The sequence below is a fragment of the Haliotis asinina genome, chromosome 6 (assembly GCF_037392515.1).
Source record: "Haliotis asinina isolate JCU_RB_2024 chromosome 6, JCU_Hal_asi_v2, whole genome shotgun sequence".
NCBI classification, from domain to species: Eukaryota; Metazoa; Mollusca; class Gastropoda; order Lepetellida; family Haliotidae; genus Haliotis; species Haliotis asinina.
Genome location: NC_090285.1, coordinates 42,168,759 through 42,185,113, shown reverse-complemented (window position 1 = coordinate 42,185,113; position 16,355 = coordinate 42,168,759). Strand labels below are relative to the sequence as shown.

Here is a 16,355-nt window from a genome sequence, read left to right as displayed (position 1 = left end):
GTTCTTGTATATATGCACTAAATGTGTGTAGAATAATTTGTACATTATTTACGTTTCATACTGAACGATTTTACAAATCTGGCTGCAAACAAGCAATGTCTTCATTGTATGCGAACCAAGTAAATGTCTCCTTTAACAGCTGGCTCAGCAAAATCCCAACTGTATGACATTTGTCTGTGAATGTCTGGCTCAGGCAATAAAGTGACACCATGCAGGAATACCACTGCATGCATCATCAACCAAGTCAGAATGATCCACCACCCCATTTCGTCAGTCGCCTCTTCCACCCCATGGGATGAAGCAGTCAAGCACTATAGACTTTGCTCTATAATGAGGTCTGCTCGATGTAGGGGCGGCTAGAATGCGAGTTTATGTCGACCAATTCTAAGTCGAACAGGTGAAGCTTCAGTGTGTGAACTTACACTGATCTAGTGAAGGTAACTGTTTTATCACGTTTATTGAACATTTCGTCCCATGAAGATCCGAGTTAGAATTGATCTTTAGTTACCCACGTTTGCCGTCAGAGGCGTATACCGGAATATGGCGGTTAGTGCCACTGACTTGGTTGACACATGTCATCAGTTTCCAGTTTGGCAGATCGATGCTCCTGCTGTTGATCACTGAATTGTCTGGCTCGATTATTTACAAACCGACGCAATATAGCTGGAATATTGCTGACTGCTGCGTAAAACTACTCCATTACTCACTCTTGAACATTTCAAGAAATGAACTATATACTAGTATGTATGTGCTGCTGATACATTTTAGCTCATCCTTTGAAATGTTTGAGAAACTTTAAGGGGAGGTGTCTTGTGCCAGATGACTGAGACAAAGGAAACGTCACAGAATTTCATCAGTTCAGTGAACTGTGTTAATATATGAAACAAAGCCTAATCCAGGACCATTAAAGAAATATTTTCTAATATCAGTCTAAGAATCGTATTATGTCACTTGGTATGGTGCTTCTCTTATTTCGTCATTAACGTTTTAACTTTTTTGTTAAACCCTTTGACAAAGTTATCTTTGTGTCTATATTGTCAGTCCGAGCACAGAGAGAGAGAGAGAGAGAGAATATATATATAGATGCTCGAGAGATATTGTTTTCCGAGTCAGATATTTATGAAGAAATGGATAATGAAATACATCAGGCTATATTTTTGTTACCTGATATGGAACCTAAAGAAACATTTTCTAGGGTTCAGAATTGTGTAATAAATTGTATATTTATGAGAACTATATCACACGCTTTCATTTTATTTATTAACGTTATGCAAATTTTCATTTATACTGTTTTGATTCACATCAGTACCATACAAGGGGAATAAGAAATGACGTTTGTATTTCCTCAACGACTGTTTCTCGTATACTAGTCTACACTTTTATTAGCTGTTCTTTGGCCCATTCTCATCGGGATGCCATGGACATTACAATTCATGATAAAGAATCACGCATCACTACACTAGCAATCACTTGTTGATTCCTCTGGTCTGTTGTTGAGTATGTCAGGTGAAAGTCTTATGGGGATACTGCATGCAGAGTGGACCTGATACCTCCATTGTACGCCTTCTTGAAGGTCACATGCAACCAAAAAACAAACATAATTAAAACACAATTATCACTTATTCATGACATGATATACATTGCTCATTGTGGTAACGCAAATACACAAAATTATAAGCGAATCAAATAGCAAATCAAAAGTGTAATATTTTCCACTTCAGTTTACTTCCCTCGAAACGAAGCACAAGGGAGACCGAACCCAGTCAGAGCGGCTGGGTGTGCACTCAAGTGTAACCAAGACTTTTCATTGGCTGGTTCATTTGCCGATACGCTGAGGGCTTATTCAGTGTATATAGAGATGATTTGTTTGATTGGCATTTTAGGAGTATGGTGAGTAATAAGACAATTTGTGGGGATAACAACTTCTTTTATTGTATATGATGCAACGTTTGGGTAAGGATTCATATACCGTTGTCGATCAAGCTTTTTTTCATCGAGTTATTTTTCAACTTAATTAGTGGCATTTTTCGTAACTATGTTTTATATCCATACGGAAAGGAATCATAATCCGCAGAGTTGTATTTTGCGTTGCATGTGGCCTTTTTTAGAGCAGTATTCCACTATGCTTTCCACTGACAAAGCAAGATATGTTTGATTTACAAATGGTAGGTTCCTATGTGACGCCACCCACAGGTCCTGTCATCTCCGTAATTGAGATGACGGATTTGACTGCTCACCACATGTATCCGAGTTACACGACCATACACAGAACACAACTTTATCGTGTTCAGGTTTTAAAATGGGTCCGCAGACATGTCAGATCCGGAAAGAGGGTCAATAGAACAGCGTCCATTACATTTAGTAACAAGTCACATTTTACACAGGATGGACAGTCTGGAAACGTGTTCATGCGGTATTGTCGACCTCGTTTAATATTCCTGCGCGATGAATCGTACTGTCATACGGTTTCAGTGCCCTCTGCCATCCACGACGCCACATGGTTGTGGACTGTCATTTTAACATGAAAATGTTACACCCCATACTATAACCACTTACGTAACGCCGGTGTTGATGCCATGGACTGGCCTTTCCATTCTTCCGACTTGACGAAGATGAACTAGGAAGAGGAATATGAGAGCAGATGAATTCGCCGCAGACCTGTGAGAACTAGTTGACCCATTGGGACGCCTTCCGGTTAGAGCGTTGTGCTCACGGTCGCTCAAGGACACTGGTTACTGATTACGTCTATTCTAAGATTTAACGCCATGCAATAAACTGGTGCCACAATCTACTTCACATACTCTGTACCGTTTACTTCGAGTTTCTACTTCACGAATAGCTAAGATACCTTTATGTAATTGTGGGATTCGGTTAAACGTGTTATTCATTTGATTAAACAACACCCTAACACCGGGGGAAAACGCAAAGTGACAGAGGTCTGGAAAAGTATTACCATTCACGTGACGGATTAGAGCAAGGGAAGGACGTTGACAGACAGCGTTAAGGACGAGTGAGCTGATTGTACATTTCTTTTAGACTAAGTAATGTTACATCAGTATGACAGTGGGGAACACCAGACCCTGGGACAGGATTCAAATATTTTAACCCTGTGGGCAGCTGAATGCTGACAGTGGTTCTAAGGATCGACTGTTTCATTTACTTGACTACCATTAAAATGAAAGTACTATTTATTGAAATGCAGTTGCTCTATGCTAATTGATATTTTTGTCACTTTTTTCAAAGGAGTAGGAAGTTAATTGCCATCAAGTAGACAACAGGGCAGAACTTGAGGATATAATGTGTGACACAAAAAGCTATTTCATTCTAAATACATCCGCTGAGAGATAAATGAATTACCCATAAAATGTCATATCTGTCAACAACGCATTGATGTGTCTGTAACCGATCAGAAATTACACCTAGACACATCAAACACAAACCCCAATCATTTTCATTCTTTTAATGGTTAAACTCCAGGTTGTCTAAACTTGCATGTAACCTTGACGGAAGTATGTTAAAAATGAATAGGCTGAAATATGTCTTCATTATCCCGAGAAACTCCATTTCAAAATGTTAATCTACACTTCAGTGCATGAAAACACACTGTGTAAGATTAACGTTGATTAGCTGTATCAAATATATGTTGTTTTCAAACTCGTAGCTATTGAAATATTTAACAATATTTATGACTTCTCAGTAAATATCAAATTGAATATTACGTTGAAATAAATCAGAAAAGCCAAAGATATCTTCAGAGAAAATACTCAAATCTACGCACTGGAGCCGTAATGTCAAAAAGCGCACGTAAGAGGATTTTAATCTCATCCACGTTGTACATGACCCAGTAATTATTCAGAGCTTCCATACACGCACATAATGCTTTCAGCGATGAACGTTTTAATATCGAAGTCATGATGCATATTGTTAACGATTTAGACGACTTGTGTCAAAGTAACTCAATCCTTATTGTGTTTGGTTAATCGTATTTTCTCATGTCACATTGCTCGTTACTGGCACGCGCATTCAGGAGTGAGTGGTGGCATACCTTGCTTTTTATATGGTGCCGTTTTAGCTCTGAAATCAGTATCCGTTTTCGCGAAACAAATCTGGTGCCGATTCGCTGTGATTCCGTTTCAGCTATAACCCGGCCATGTGACAGACTGTGGCGCATGCTCAATAGGAAGTAAATTTCCCAAATGGGGTTTCCCCAGAAGAGTGCAGACCTTCACACTGACATATCAAGAATCGTGTTCAGGGTACAGAAGGAATAGTTCAGGAAAAGGTAAGAGGCATTACAAAATATTACAAGAAGCATTAACAATCATATGTGCAAAATGAAAATAGGAAGGCGAGGTGATTAACAGGTAGTAGGAACAAATACTAGTATAAATATTTGCTAATGTCAGAGTGTCGTTATAGCGTCAACTAACAAATGCCTCTTATGTGCAGATATAATATTATCGAGCTTTCAGATTTCTGTTTGTGTAAGGTATGCAGCTCAAAAAGCAATGTCACGACTGAAGGATTTCCACGTTTGCTTGACTGTAATGGGATAGCAGGTGACAATGTTGTTGTAGGTGACAGCTTGGTAAATATTTACTGCTACTGTATCTTGATGTTTAAATGCGCTTCGGTTCTATGAAAGAACACATTTTTCAAAACTATATTTACAATTCACACTTTAACCACAAGTGATACACAACGGGGAATCGGGATATACTTTCAAAAATAAACATATACACTCACATGCTCTTTAATAATTAAAACTCTTATAGATTTTGTTAGGCAATATCTCAAAATGAGGAATTGCTCTTACCTCAATGACGCCTATGCTGATTTAGTCATTTAATTGTAAAATATTATTGTTACCTGTGCATATCGCCATCACTTGACATTAGGTTGACTAGTTTGCTATCACAGGTATCCGTTAAATACACTAAGTACATTATCATATCCAGATGTAGATATTATTTCAATATTCTAATTTGTTTCATTCTCATGATATCTGATTAGGGGAAGGTTCAATTTAGATATGATTACCTCGGCATAGAGAATATGTCTTACCGAGCGATACATGAAGGTAGGCATTTCGGTCAAGATGACCTTATACTTCCAGGAAACTAGGTCTAATTTCCGCGAACTGAGCCACACAGACCGTGTCTCTGGTTGTTGCTAGTGCAGTTGTATTGCTCAGTGGGGTTATTTCCGTATCCTATAACGCTGTAAGTGTATCTTTTAGTAACAGTGCCACAGTCTTTTGTCATGTTTGTGTATGTGTGTTGTTATTGAAAGCCCGTGCCACACTTTCCAAGAGTCATCTGTATAAGATGTCAGGTGCAGAATAAAATATTATATGTTGGTTCCTCACTCCACAGAACAATATTGGAACTAAATTTGCGGTAATTTAGAGCTGTTGTATAAGTACCAAAATTTCATTTCTGCAAAAACAAATGAATAGATATTGGTGATTTCCTATGTTTTGGAGTGAGACAATTGAAACATTATGGACATATTTATCTCCATGCCTTACTACAAGAAATGGAAACTGTTTATCGGCATCGATGGATATTAGGATGTCCAAATTGAATGAAAAACATAAATCAGCTGCCTTTTCCTCATAGTTATTTTAGGTTTTGTTGATCTAGATTGCTAAAATAATCATTAGGAGTATTCAAAATGCCGTCAGTTCAAAATGAGTTCCCGTGCTTGAAATACTCAGTAACACCTGGGAATTGACCAACATAAGATGTCTACATCCTAAATGTATGAGTGTATGGTTAGGATAAATCAAGAAATATAATCAAGAGTATAGTGTTTCTGTTATGGATTAAACCTCGTATGTTGCCACGGAGATCGTTCTGCTTGTCGTACATAATAATGATGGAACGAAACGGTTATTTCATATGCATAATATGTTTCTTATTTCTGCAGCATACTTTTGACATAATGTTTTGAAGTACATGTCACGCATTTCCCAGCTTTATATGCTGTCTCCAATGGACTCGTATCAAACACATGCCCCATGTCCGTTCAGTAACCTACATCCAAACTGGATTTTCCTTTTCATTTAAAGGTCAACTACAAAACTAAAGTCGTGTCATGAAGTACATCGTCCTGTGCTAACTTCTACATCTGAAGGGCGGGTGGGTAGCCTCGTGGTTAAAGCGTCCGCTCGTCAAGCCGAAGACCCGGTTCGATTCCCCATATTGGGATACAATGTTTACATTTCTGGGGTCCATCGCCCTGATATTGCTGGAATATTTCTAACGCGGCGTGCGATCATATTCACTAACTTTGCATTGAAACTAGACACTGGAAACCAGTGGAGCTGAATGAATGAGTTGTGCTTCCCCTAAATGGTGCTCTGACACCATCGTACATTGCGTCATGGAAATGTAATGTTTGTCCACAATTCATGCGTATCTACATGGTTCATCATGAAATTTGATAAACAGAATCTATGGCATCACTTCGTCGTAGTTATACTGACGTACTAAAGAAACTTTGATGTTTTCATTATCGAAATAAGAACAGTGGCACCATTTTGAAAAGTGTTTTGATTGTACCGATACGGGGGTCATGGATATACTTTAAACACAGTTCGCCACAGCCAGTTTAATCAAGTATGACACTTTGATAGTTAATGAAGAGTCTGAGTGATATGGATCCTGACATGGTCAATCAGTCATTAACGGCAAAATCAAGCGTTTCATGAAGCCTATCGTGAAAGACATTCTGACTCATACCACACGTAAACTGTAGCGCAAATGGGTTGCGCAGCATAGAGAAAATGACCAGTCTTCTTACATACGAGCGAAGGTTTGCAACGTACTTTCCTCGCTTCGGTTCGAAAAATATTTGCCATGTCAAAATAACATCTCGCCACCATCAAAGGTATACACCCATTACTTCACTGGCTTGTACTCTCACATTTCCAACCCCATGTTGAACAATTACCCACGTGAAATATTTTTATTCAACATTTTAAACGCAACTCGTGGTGTATCAGACGGGGAGGGAGGGGGGGGGTATAATTCCATATGGAATGCTTACAGTTACCTCCCCGGCTTCATTCGTCTATTACGCAAGAAGTGTTTTTATGTAGAATAAATGTTACGAAAAATCTAACAATAGCGACGACATATTCTGCTTATTCTTCTTCCGTCACTCCATTCAACCGGAAGCTGGAAGGTGTAATGGAGGCGAAGAACGATCTGAATAGCACGAGTGGCGCTTAAAATGTTGAATAAAACATGTTTCACGTGAGTAATTATTAAATATATGGTAGACAATTTGAAGGCACAACCAAGTGAGGAAACGGGAGTGTACCGTTGACGATATTTCATTTTGACATGAAAAATATTTTTCGATCCAACGCGAAGGTAGTACGTTGCCAACCTTTACTCGCCTCGCTCGCATATAAGAAGACCTGTCATATTCTCTATGCGGCGCAACCCCATTTGCGCTAGTTTGCCTATGCTCATACAAACATGGCTGACACAGACAGCGACACTGACGCAGAGGATACTGATAATGCTGCTGATAAAGTAATCCAGAATGATTACCTGAAACAGTTTTCAGATGCCATGACGTCAGTTTCAGTTTGTAAAACCTAACGATAATTTGTAGACCCACAATTCCGGAATTGTAACAGAAAGAGTTGAGCACTTGGCCACGTACCCTTTCTTGAGACTTGTGAATACGGGAATTTCTTTCTGTTTGTACAATGAAATTTGAATCAAGACTATTATTGCACACCTGTTTGTCATTTTTGTTACAAAGAGTATTTCGCCCCTAATTATGTTGAAAGAGAAAACACAGTCTATGCTGGAAGTCACAGTGCAGATTAAACGCTTTCATCCGACCACCTTGTCAAGTCACACCCAGTTCTACCTTTTCGATGTGGCAGCACTAGCTTCTGAAGACCATATTAAAGCGAGAACGTGTTTTTGTAAAGATCCGACTCGTGATGATACACTAGTCATTGTATCCGGGTCAAGTGTTTGTTTTCTTGTCCGTTCAACTTTGTCTCAATATACACGTTACATCAAAAATGGTTTGAACAGAGTAAATTAGAAATGATATTGATGTCTCTTTGGTACGACCCCATATACAAAGGGGAGGTAACTGGTATTGCAGATAGCGCTTGTTGGGGCTATGTAAGTGACTTCACAGCGGTGGGTATTCATTCTCGCCTGCAGTCTAGTTCTGTTCGCTTGTGCTCAATACATGTAAACATGAGCACACGAAATAGCTACATCACTGGACACTGATGAGAAACTCAACAGTATCCTGTCTCAGGTGGTAACACGAGACGAAACTGTTAAAGTTGTCGAGTCAAGGTATGGAGGTTTGCAAGAAAACTGCAACAAAACCTCCCTAGAGTTCGTTTTCACAAGGCGTCCGCTGTATGAAAAAAGCTTCCCACAGTACATCCAAATGTATTTTGGCTTACAATTAAAGGCTGAAATGTAACAACGTGACTATGTAGTTTACACCCATTATGCTTCAACTAATTGTCATTTAGGCTCGAAATCACTGGATCAGCATGGCCTGCTATTTCTACGAAAGGTATCGCTTTCCTTGAATTGTCAGTGACTGTCAGTCACACTTGTCGATAGAGTGAAACTTTAAGATTGTTTAAATTGCTATGGTGACCTCTTGGATCTTGTGATTAATTTAGACGTACTTCTTTATCGTCCACCGTTGACACATCTTTCATTTAACTACCCTCATGCGTCTTGAAGTCACTGGGGCGAAGTGACCTGCTATTAATTTTCTACGAAGCCCTCGTCTTCATTGAGTGACTGTGTTGTAGCTAGAGTTAACTTCATTGGATCAGTGCTTAGTTTCTTTCCAATGGTTTATATTTCACTAATGTGTAAACTGCCCAGTGTACCCCATCGATCATTGATCTCGTGATGAACGTGGCATACAGCTTTATCTGTTAACTATGGCCGTGGGACAAAGGTTCACAGCTACTGAAGCTGGACTAAATTTAGAAATCTATAAGGAACATTACGGAGTAATGATAGGTTCTGTGTGATTTGTATGCATTTATGTCATATTGTGATATCATGTTATCGAACTAAACATTTGGATATTGTGGATGTCTAATTTAAGATAATGTGTAATATAGGTTTCAGATATCTAGAATAATTATTATATTCCCATGGAAACGTGTAAGGGAACAAATGAAAGTACAAATGTTCCTTTTCCAGTTTTTTTCAGAAGCTTTATATTACACTGATGGTGAAATTCTGGAAGAGAATATATGATCACTTGTACTTTTATGTGTTATTTTTTATTGTGTTTTGTAATGCATCTTTGGAAACTTTCTTTGTCGTTTTCATGCTTCCTGTATAAAATGTATTTAGAATGAAGTACCCATGTTGCACTTGTTTATGTCTAAGTATCATAAGAATATGTCACTAAAATGATATTACATATTATCACAGAAAGTTCTATATCTAAGTATATTTATCATGTTAATTGTTGATATGTCCTGAATATGGCTGTGTGAAATGCAGACTGAATGTTATGTTATTATAGGCATCACAGTACGTAGTCGTATTTATCAATCAACCTTCGTTTAATATTTCTTGTGTATTCTTCTAATGCGTATGTATTAGCAACTGCCATTTGTAAGGCCAAATTATCTAATATTTTATCTAACCTATCCTACGAGTAATGATAACGGTACTAATAACATCATCACTAGTTGTTCTAATGCACTATGTCTGGTATGTGTAGGTAGGTAACACCTGACCTACAGGTACACCAGCAATGGCAGACTCAGAGGCTGTCACAAATGAGGAAGCCAGCAGGCACGGAGAAGGTGATCAGGTAGGAAACACTTGTAGATCAATCATAGACAAGAATGATGCATTAACGGAGATCTTTTATTTCGGCAATATTTTAAATAGACAGAACTTTGAAAGAAACATACGTGATATGATAATTTGTAATTACTGTATGTGAACTGGAGTATTTAGTTTGGGCGTTTACTGAAATAAATTGTATTTCTATTTACTTCAGAGTCTTACCCTAACGGACAGTGATTTACCACGTGACATGGTCATGTCAGTCGCACAATATGAGGCATCAGCTGGTGCAGTTGGTCAGGAGGCATCAATACTAACCATTGGCCCACGGGAAATCAACGACCCAGGTTAGTTACAGACTTATTTCGACAAGTACGTTATATTATAAACAGCTGCACGTATTTCCAAATAAGCTTGTTTGGATAGTTGGTTGGTTGTTTAACACGGATGGTGGTGGTCTGTAAGTATCCGAGTCCCAGACAATCTAGTAATCAACAGCACGAGGATCGATCTATGTTGCAGGGATGCAAAGCATGTGTCAACCACGTCAGCGAGCCTCTTACGAAAATCAATACCAACCCGAATCTTCACGGGATGTCACATCGTTCTGGCCTGACGTTGTAATGCGTCTTTTCACGTCATCATGAGATTAAAGTTATTGATGCTGACGTATTTTACGTTGTCTTAACGTTATATTTCACGTTGGCAATTCCATAGTTTCCCCAGTAGTGAACAGTACATAAGAAACAAAGCACAAATTAACTTCAATTTTGTTCGCCACTTTGCGTGTTGTTTTATTGATATGTTTTCTGCAGCTTTAGTTGAACAGTGAAGAAAGAACCTCAAAGTTTCAAAGTGAAAAGTTTCACAGAAAACTCTATCGTGACACGAAGTTATAAATAGCGTTGTTATAACGTTGTGATGATACCAAAGCATGATGTTTCCTCAACGTAAATTTGTTACTACGTTGTGACATAACGTTATAAAACAACGCATTATTATTGTTGTGACAACGTTGCCTCATGACTTTACCTATCTACAACCTTCCACAATTTTGCGGAAGTAATACACCAATGTTTAACTACATTGAATATTTTTGCAGATATTCTGGAAACGATGGAACAACTTTCACTGTCATCGATTCCTAAAGGTGTGTGTTATGCGACTGGATCTATTATGTGTGTTGTGGTAAGATCTGTGGCTCATTTAGATGAAAATGACAAGGGAGTTGTTTATCATATATACCGATAAAGAATAATCATATTGCACACACTTTAGAGGCCAACTGGTGTGGTCCGCTGTATGTATTGTGCTATGCCTTAAACTGAATCATTATGTTATGGAATATTCATTTAATGCTTTAATATCGAATTTATCACAGGTGAACGAGAAAAGAACCTGAGCATCACAAACCTTATACTAGAGCTGAATGTTTTACAAGGAACCCCCCACGGTGGTGTATACGATATTCCAGGTATGCGAACGTTCATAAACACAATTGTGCATAAATAAAAACATGCGTAGAACAACAGTCAGTGTGTAAGAATGTACATGGTCTAACCAGAGAAAACATGCACAAATGTCAGTTATAACGGAAGTGTGTCTTTGTTTATACTGGTATATTATCTCCTTGTAGATAAGGTCAAAAAGGACATGAAATCGGCAAAAGACATTTTTGTGAAAACAGAAGCTTATGAAAATGTCTGTGATGCTCTCAAAAACGACGGACATGTACTTGTTTCTGGATCACCGGGGTCTGGTAAAACAACAATGGCACTCTACATCATGGGCAAATACCGACGAAAGAAGTACCACGTGAAATATGTTGATGATGTAGCTCATTTCAAAGTGGAACGCCATGTTGATCTCAAAGTTCCAATCCTGCTTGTGTTAGATGACGTGTTTGGTCGCTTTGCTCCTACCTCTGAAGTCAAAGTTCACTGTACACAGATATTTGATTACTTAGAGACACATTTCAAACGCTTGGAGGAAAAACGAGAGAAAAGACAAGATGGCGATGAAAGTAAACATGACAAGGCATCTGCATCTCCTGAAACCACTCTAAAAGTTCTCATGACCAGTAGGACAAACATATCCAAGCATCAACTTGTTTCTACCATGCTAAGGAAATACAAAACATCCTTGTTCAGACCAAGCACTATAGCTGATCTGACAATATCTGAGCTGAAAGAACATGAGAAAGAATCTATTCTTCGAAAACATTTACCCAAAGCGAGATTTGATCTCAGTGAACATGAAATAAAACACATCACAAGTTTGGAATATAAGACACTTGGCTTTCCATATATCTGTCAGTTGTTTGCAGACGGCTGTTTGTCAAAGGATCAAGCTGTGACATTCTTCACAGAACCCTGGACATATCTGCATGACTTGATAGGCGACATATTCACATCATCCGATCATCCCAACTACAGAGCTGCAGTGCTACTGCTCATGGTTCTCAATGATGGTACACTGAATTTGATTCATCTCCAACAGGCTCGTAAGAATGGAGGGAATGTTGAACTTCGGAAAAAGATAGAAACAGTTGAAGAGATACTTCCAGATGTTGGCCATGCAAATCGTCTAAATGAGGCTGCAAAAAACGAGAATCGAACTCTTTTGTTGTCGGAAGGCGACAGGATGACATTTAGCCATCCAACTATCTACGATGTTGTTGCGTTTGTTGTAGGGGACATGAATCAGGACTTTATCCTTCAAAATTGCAGTCTCAAATTTTTGATTGAAAGGACAAAGGTTTTAGAGGATTCCAACTCAGGGGATCCAAGTGGTGGTGATATGCAGAGCTTCATGATACAACTGAGACAAGAAGATGCAGGTGTTGCACTGGTGGAGAGATTAGCAAGGGAGACCGTTGATGGGAATATTGCTCTTCCATTGTCACATCAGTGTTTTACTATGGAAAATATGGCCACATGTCTCTTTTTAAAACTTCAAGGCAACATTGAACAATATTTGCACTCTCGCGACAATGATCATGGTATGGGATTCTTGTACTGGTCATCCTTCTCCAGCACTGCTCCCGTGACCAAACTTTCATTTGATCATACCACTTTTTCTCTTCGTGAACTGCTTGAAGGCTATCTTGGTTGTTGCCTGAGCGGAAACGTGTCTTCTTTACTGATACTCATTGAAAACTCAAAGGATAGACTGTTCGAAGTTGCCAACATTAATGTTGGAGACATTCTAGGTATGACACAAGAAACAAGACCGTTAGTTCGAACCTTATCAACAGCATGCAGCCCGACAAAAACAGAAGTAGGTCCTGAAAAAGTAACCCCCCGAATGCATGGCGACAACAAAGATAAGTTGATGCATATTGCAGCTGCAAATGGCTTTACAAGAGTTGTAGAACTACTCCTTGATAGAGTGGGTACACCAATAGACGTTAAAGGAGGAAACGACATGACTGCGCTCATGTATTCATGCTACCTCGGCCACTCTGACTTAACTGAATGGCTGATTCACAGAGGAGCAGATCCAGAATTGTTAGATGAAGAAGGCGACAACTGCCTTCACCTTACATGTCGAGGAGGATCTGTTGACATAGCTAAATCACTAATTGCAGTAGACATGGATATCAACAAACGTGGTGAACATGGACGCACTCCACTAATGTATGCCTCATATAATGGGCATGAAGAAATTGTGAAACTCTTATTGGAGAAAGGGGCATTGCCAAATCTTGATGTATCATCAATTGACGAAAAAGACAACTGCCTCCATCTGGCATGTGTGAAGGGCGAATTAAGAATTGTGAAGGTGATTCTTGATCAAGCCAAAGTAGACATTGAATCGAGGGGTGAGCGAGCCCGAACCCCACTGATGTATGCTTGCAGACATGGACAGTTAGAAACTGTCAAGGAACTACTAGCTCGGCATGCAAATACCAATGTCCTGGATGAAACAGGCTTTTCTTGCTTACATCTTGCAGCCATGAAAGGGCACGTTCCCACCGCTGAATGGCTCCTTTCCGTAGGTCAGGGAATCGATGTTGACTGCACTAACAATACAGGGAGAACACCCTTGATGTATGCAATGAGGAATGGCCATGCTGACATGGTAGATTTGCTTATTGCACAAGGTTCTGACATATCTGTAAAAGATCATTCCACGGTCTCATGTTTGCATATGGCCGTACAATCTGGAAGTTGGCCTTTGATAGAACTCTGCCTGGATAAAGGTCACGATGTTAATGCGTGTTCAAAAGCTTACCAAACCCCAGCCATGCGTGCTTGCAGACAAGGAGATTTGAACCTTTTCAAACGCTTGGTGGAGAAAGGAGCCAATGTCAGTTTGGGGGATGGTTGTCTTTCTGCCGCTTGCATTAATGGTAGCCTTGAAATAGTTGACTATCTTTTATCAAATTTTCCAAGTATCGACATCAACAGATGTGACCGCAAAAACAGATCCGCAATTATGACAGCGAGTTTTCATGGTCACACGGATGTTGTGGAGTATTTGCAGTCAAAAGGTGCAGATATCTTACAAAGAGATGAGTATGGACAGACATGTCTTCATGTGGCATGTCGCAGTGGTCACATAAAAACCGCTGAGCGGTTGCTGCCGACATTTCCTATTGATGTAAAGGACAACAATGGCATGACACCGTTTATGTTTGCCCTCAAAGCAAATTACTTTGATATGGTTGACTTCCTTGTTGAACATGGTGCAGACATGAATGTTCAAAACAATCGTAGCCAAACATCTCTTCACACTTCAGCATGGCATGGTAATGCAGTTGGATGTGCCAAACTACTTGATTTGGGTATGCACGTTGATGTCCATGATTCTTCAAAAAGAACTCCTCTCATGTGTGTATCAAAGCGCAGAGATGATCGAAGTGAAGTTATCAACATTCTTCTGGAACGAGGCGCAGACATTAACGTAAGGGATAAAGACGGCAACACATGCCTGCACATCGCTGCAGAATCCGAAGGACACATTGCCACCATAGGACGCCTAGTGGAACACCAAATCAACACCAAATCCAATCTGCTTCTTGAAAGGGGTCTCGACGTCAATGTTCAGAATGAGCATGGTGTGACTCCATTAATGTGCGCTGCAAGACAGGGGAACCGGGCTGTTGTAGACCTCTTGATAAATTCAGGAGCGAACGTAAATGTAACTGACTTGTGTGGCCAAGACTGTATCAGCCATGCTAAAGACCATGGGCATTATGATCTTGCTGACTATATGTCTACGTTATGAAGGTTGCCTTTGCAAGCACAAGGTTGATTGCACTGTTGTCATATCTCGGTTATCACAGTTAAAATGGCGACATCTATTTCACAGAAATACCATTACACGACTCCATCTCTATACATGACTCCATCACAGTTGCAAAGGTGGTTCTTTTCCTCTGGAATAAATCTCTCTCTCTCTCTCTCTCTCTCTCTCTCACACACACACACACACACACTCTCACACACACACACACACACACACACACACACACACACACACACACACACACACACACACACACACACCGACCTTGCTGATTATTTGTCACGTTATGGGTGAAATCTGTACATGTGTCTAAGCACAGTATGACACAAGGTTTTCTTGCATACCTCTTGCAAACATCTTGCAATATTGAAAGGAAGTATGCTGTTGCCTGAAATCAGGAAATCACTGCTGACTGTGTAAATGCTCGTTGAACACCCTTGCTACTTGCATTGTTCAGTGACAACTGTGAAATGTTTTATTGCACATCTACAAATAATCTTACCATTATTATAGTCCGTTTGTTTCACACACTGACCGATGAATTGCAGTGTAAATCGAAACACATAATACTCAATGAACCGCTGGTTATAATCACACCCCAGTAGGTTCCTGGACGTGTTCTTAATGTTACAAGTAATGATACATTGAATCCATTTTCATTGTGCTGGCGTGATAGATAGGCTACCCTTTAGATAAAATGGTTGCTTTAATTCATTACATTGTACAACTTGGAGACCTATTGATTTGGGCATAGGTGTTTGAAGAAAGGTTCGTGTATGTATCCTGTGCAAGCATATTTTCCTTTGTATTTTTATTCTTAACTGTGAATACTTTTGAAGTCTTGAAAATGGACATTTTAATCACCAATATTCATTTTTAATGGCTTATAATTTAGTTCTGTTGGGTTTCAGTAGATGTAGTAGATGACGTTGGATGGTAACAAGTTCGATGTCTGATGTGGTATCTTGTTTAAAGGGCCGGATGTTGTTTTTGATTTTCTTCACTTTAACCTGAATTACCCAGGAATAAATTCTTCTAATGCATGTCTTGACTTTCTTTGATGGATATTTCATCAAGATATTTGTTCCAACAAAACCGTTTACGTAAGAAGTGAGTAAGAGAGCTAAAAGTGTTTCGGGAGTATCGTGAAATATATGCCTAAGATATAAAATGCTGTCATCAAAGGAACTTTAATATTACTCGATTATGTTTAAAACTACTGTGTAATCATAAAATAATATGAGTTTTAACGGAATAAGATTATTAAAGCTAGACCAT

The 16,355-nt window shown here is 39.2% G+C and overlaps 1 protein-coding gene across 1 annotated transcript; it reads left to right on the top strand.

The window, feature by feature from the left end:
- Positions 1–4,178: 4,178 nt before the first annotated feature.
- Positions 4,179–16,120, top strand: LOC137287301 (uncharacterized). Its single transcript, XM_067819538.1, has 6 exons — positions 4,179–4,282; positions 9,754–9,846; positions 10,039–10,171; positions 10,927–10,974; positions 11,206–11,298; positions 11,461–16,120. Exons 2-6 carry the CDS (start codon positions 9,787–9,789, stop codon positions 15,054–15,056), a joined length of 3,930 nt encoding a protein of 1,309 aa, XP_067675639.1. The 5' UTR covers positions 4,179–4,282; positions 9,754–9,786; the 3' UTR covers positions 15,057–16,120.
- The last annotated feature ends 235 nt before the right edge of the window (positions 16,121–16,355 follow it).

Excerpts from the sequence above, each read along its gene's own strand:
- LOC137287301 (XM_067819538.1), top strand. The coding sequence starts at position 9,787 with ATGGCAGACTCAGAGGCTGTCACAAATGAGGAAGCCAGCAGGCACGGA. Across the intron at positions 10,172-10,926 it reads ACGGGAAATCAACGACCCAG|ATATTCTGGAAACGATGGAA; the intron begins GTTAGTTACAGA and ends ATATTTTTGCAG. Across the intron at positions 10,975-11,205 it reads ACTGTCATCGATTCCTAAAG|GTGAACGAGAAAAGAACCTG; the intron begins GTGTGTGTTATG and ends AATTTATCACAG.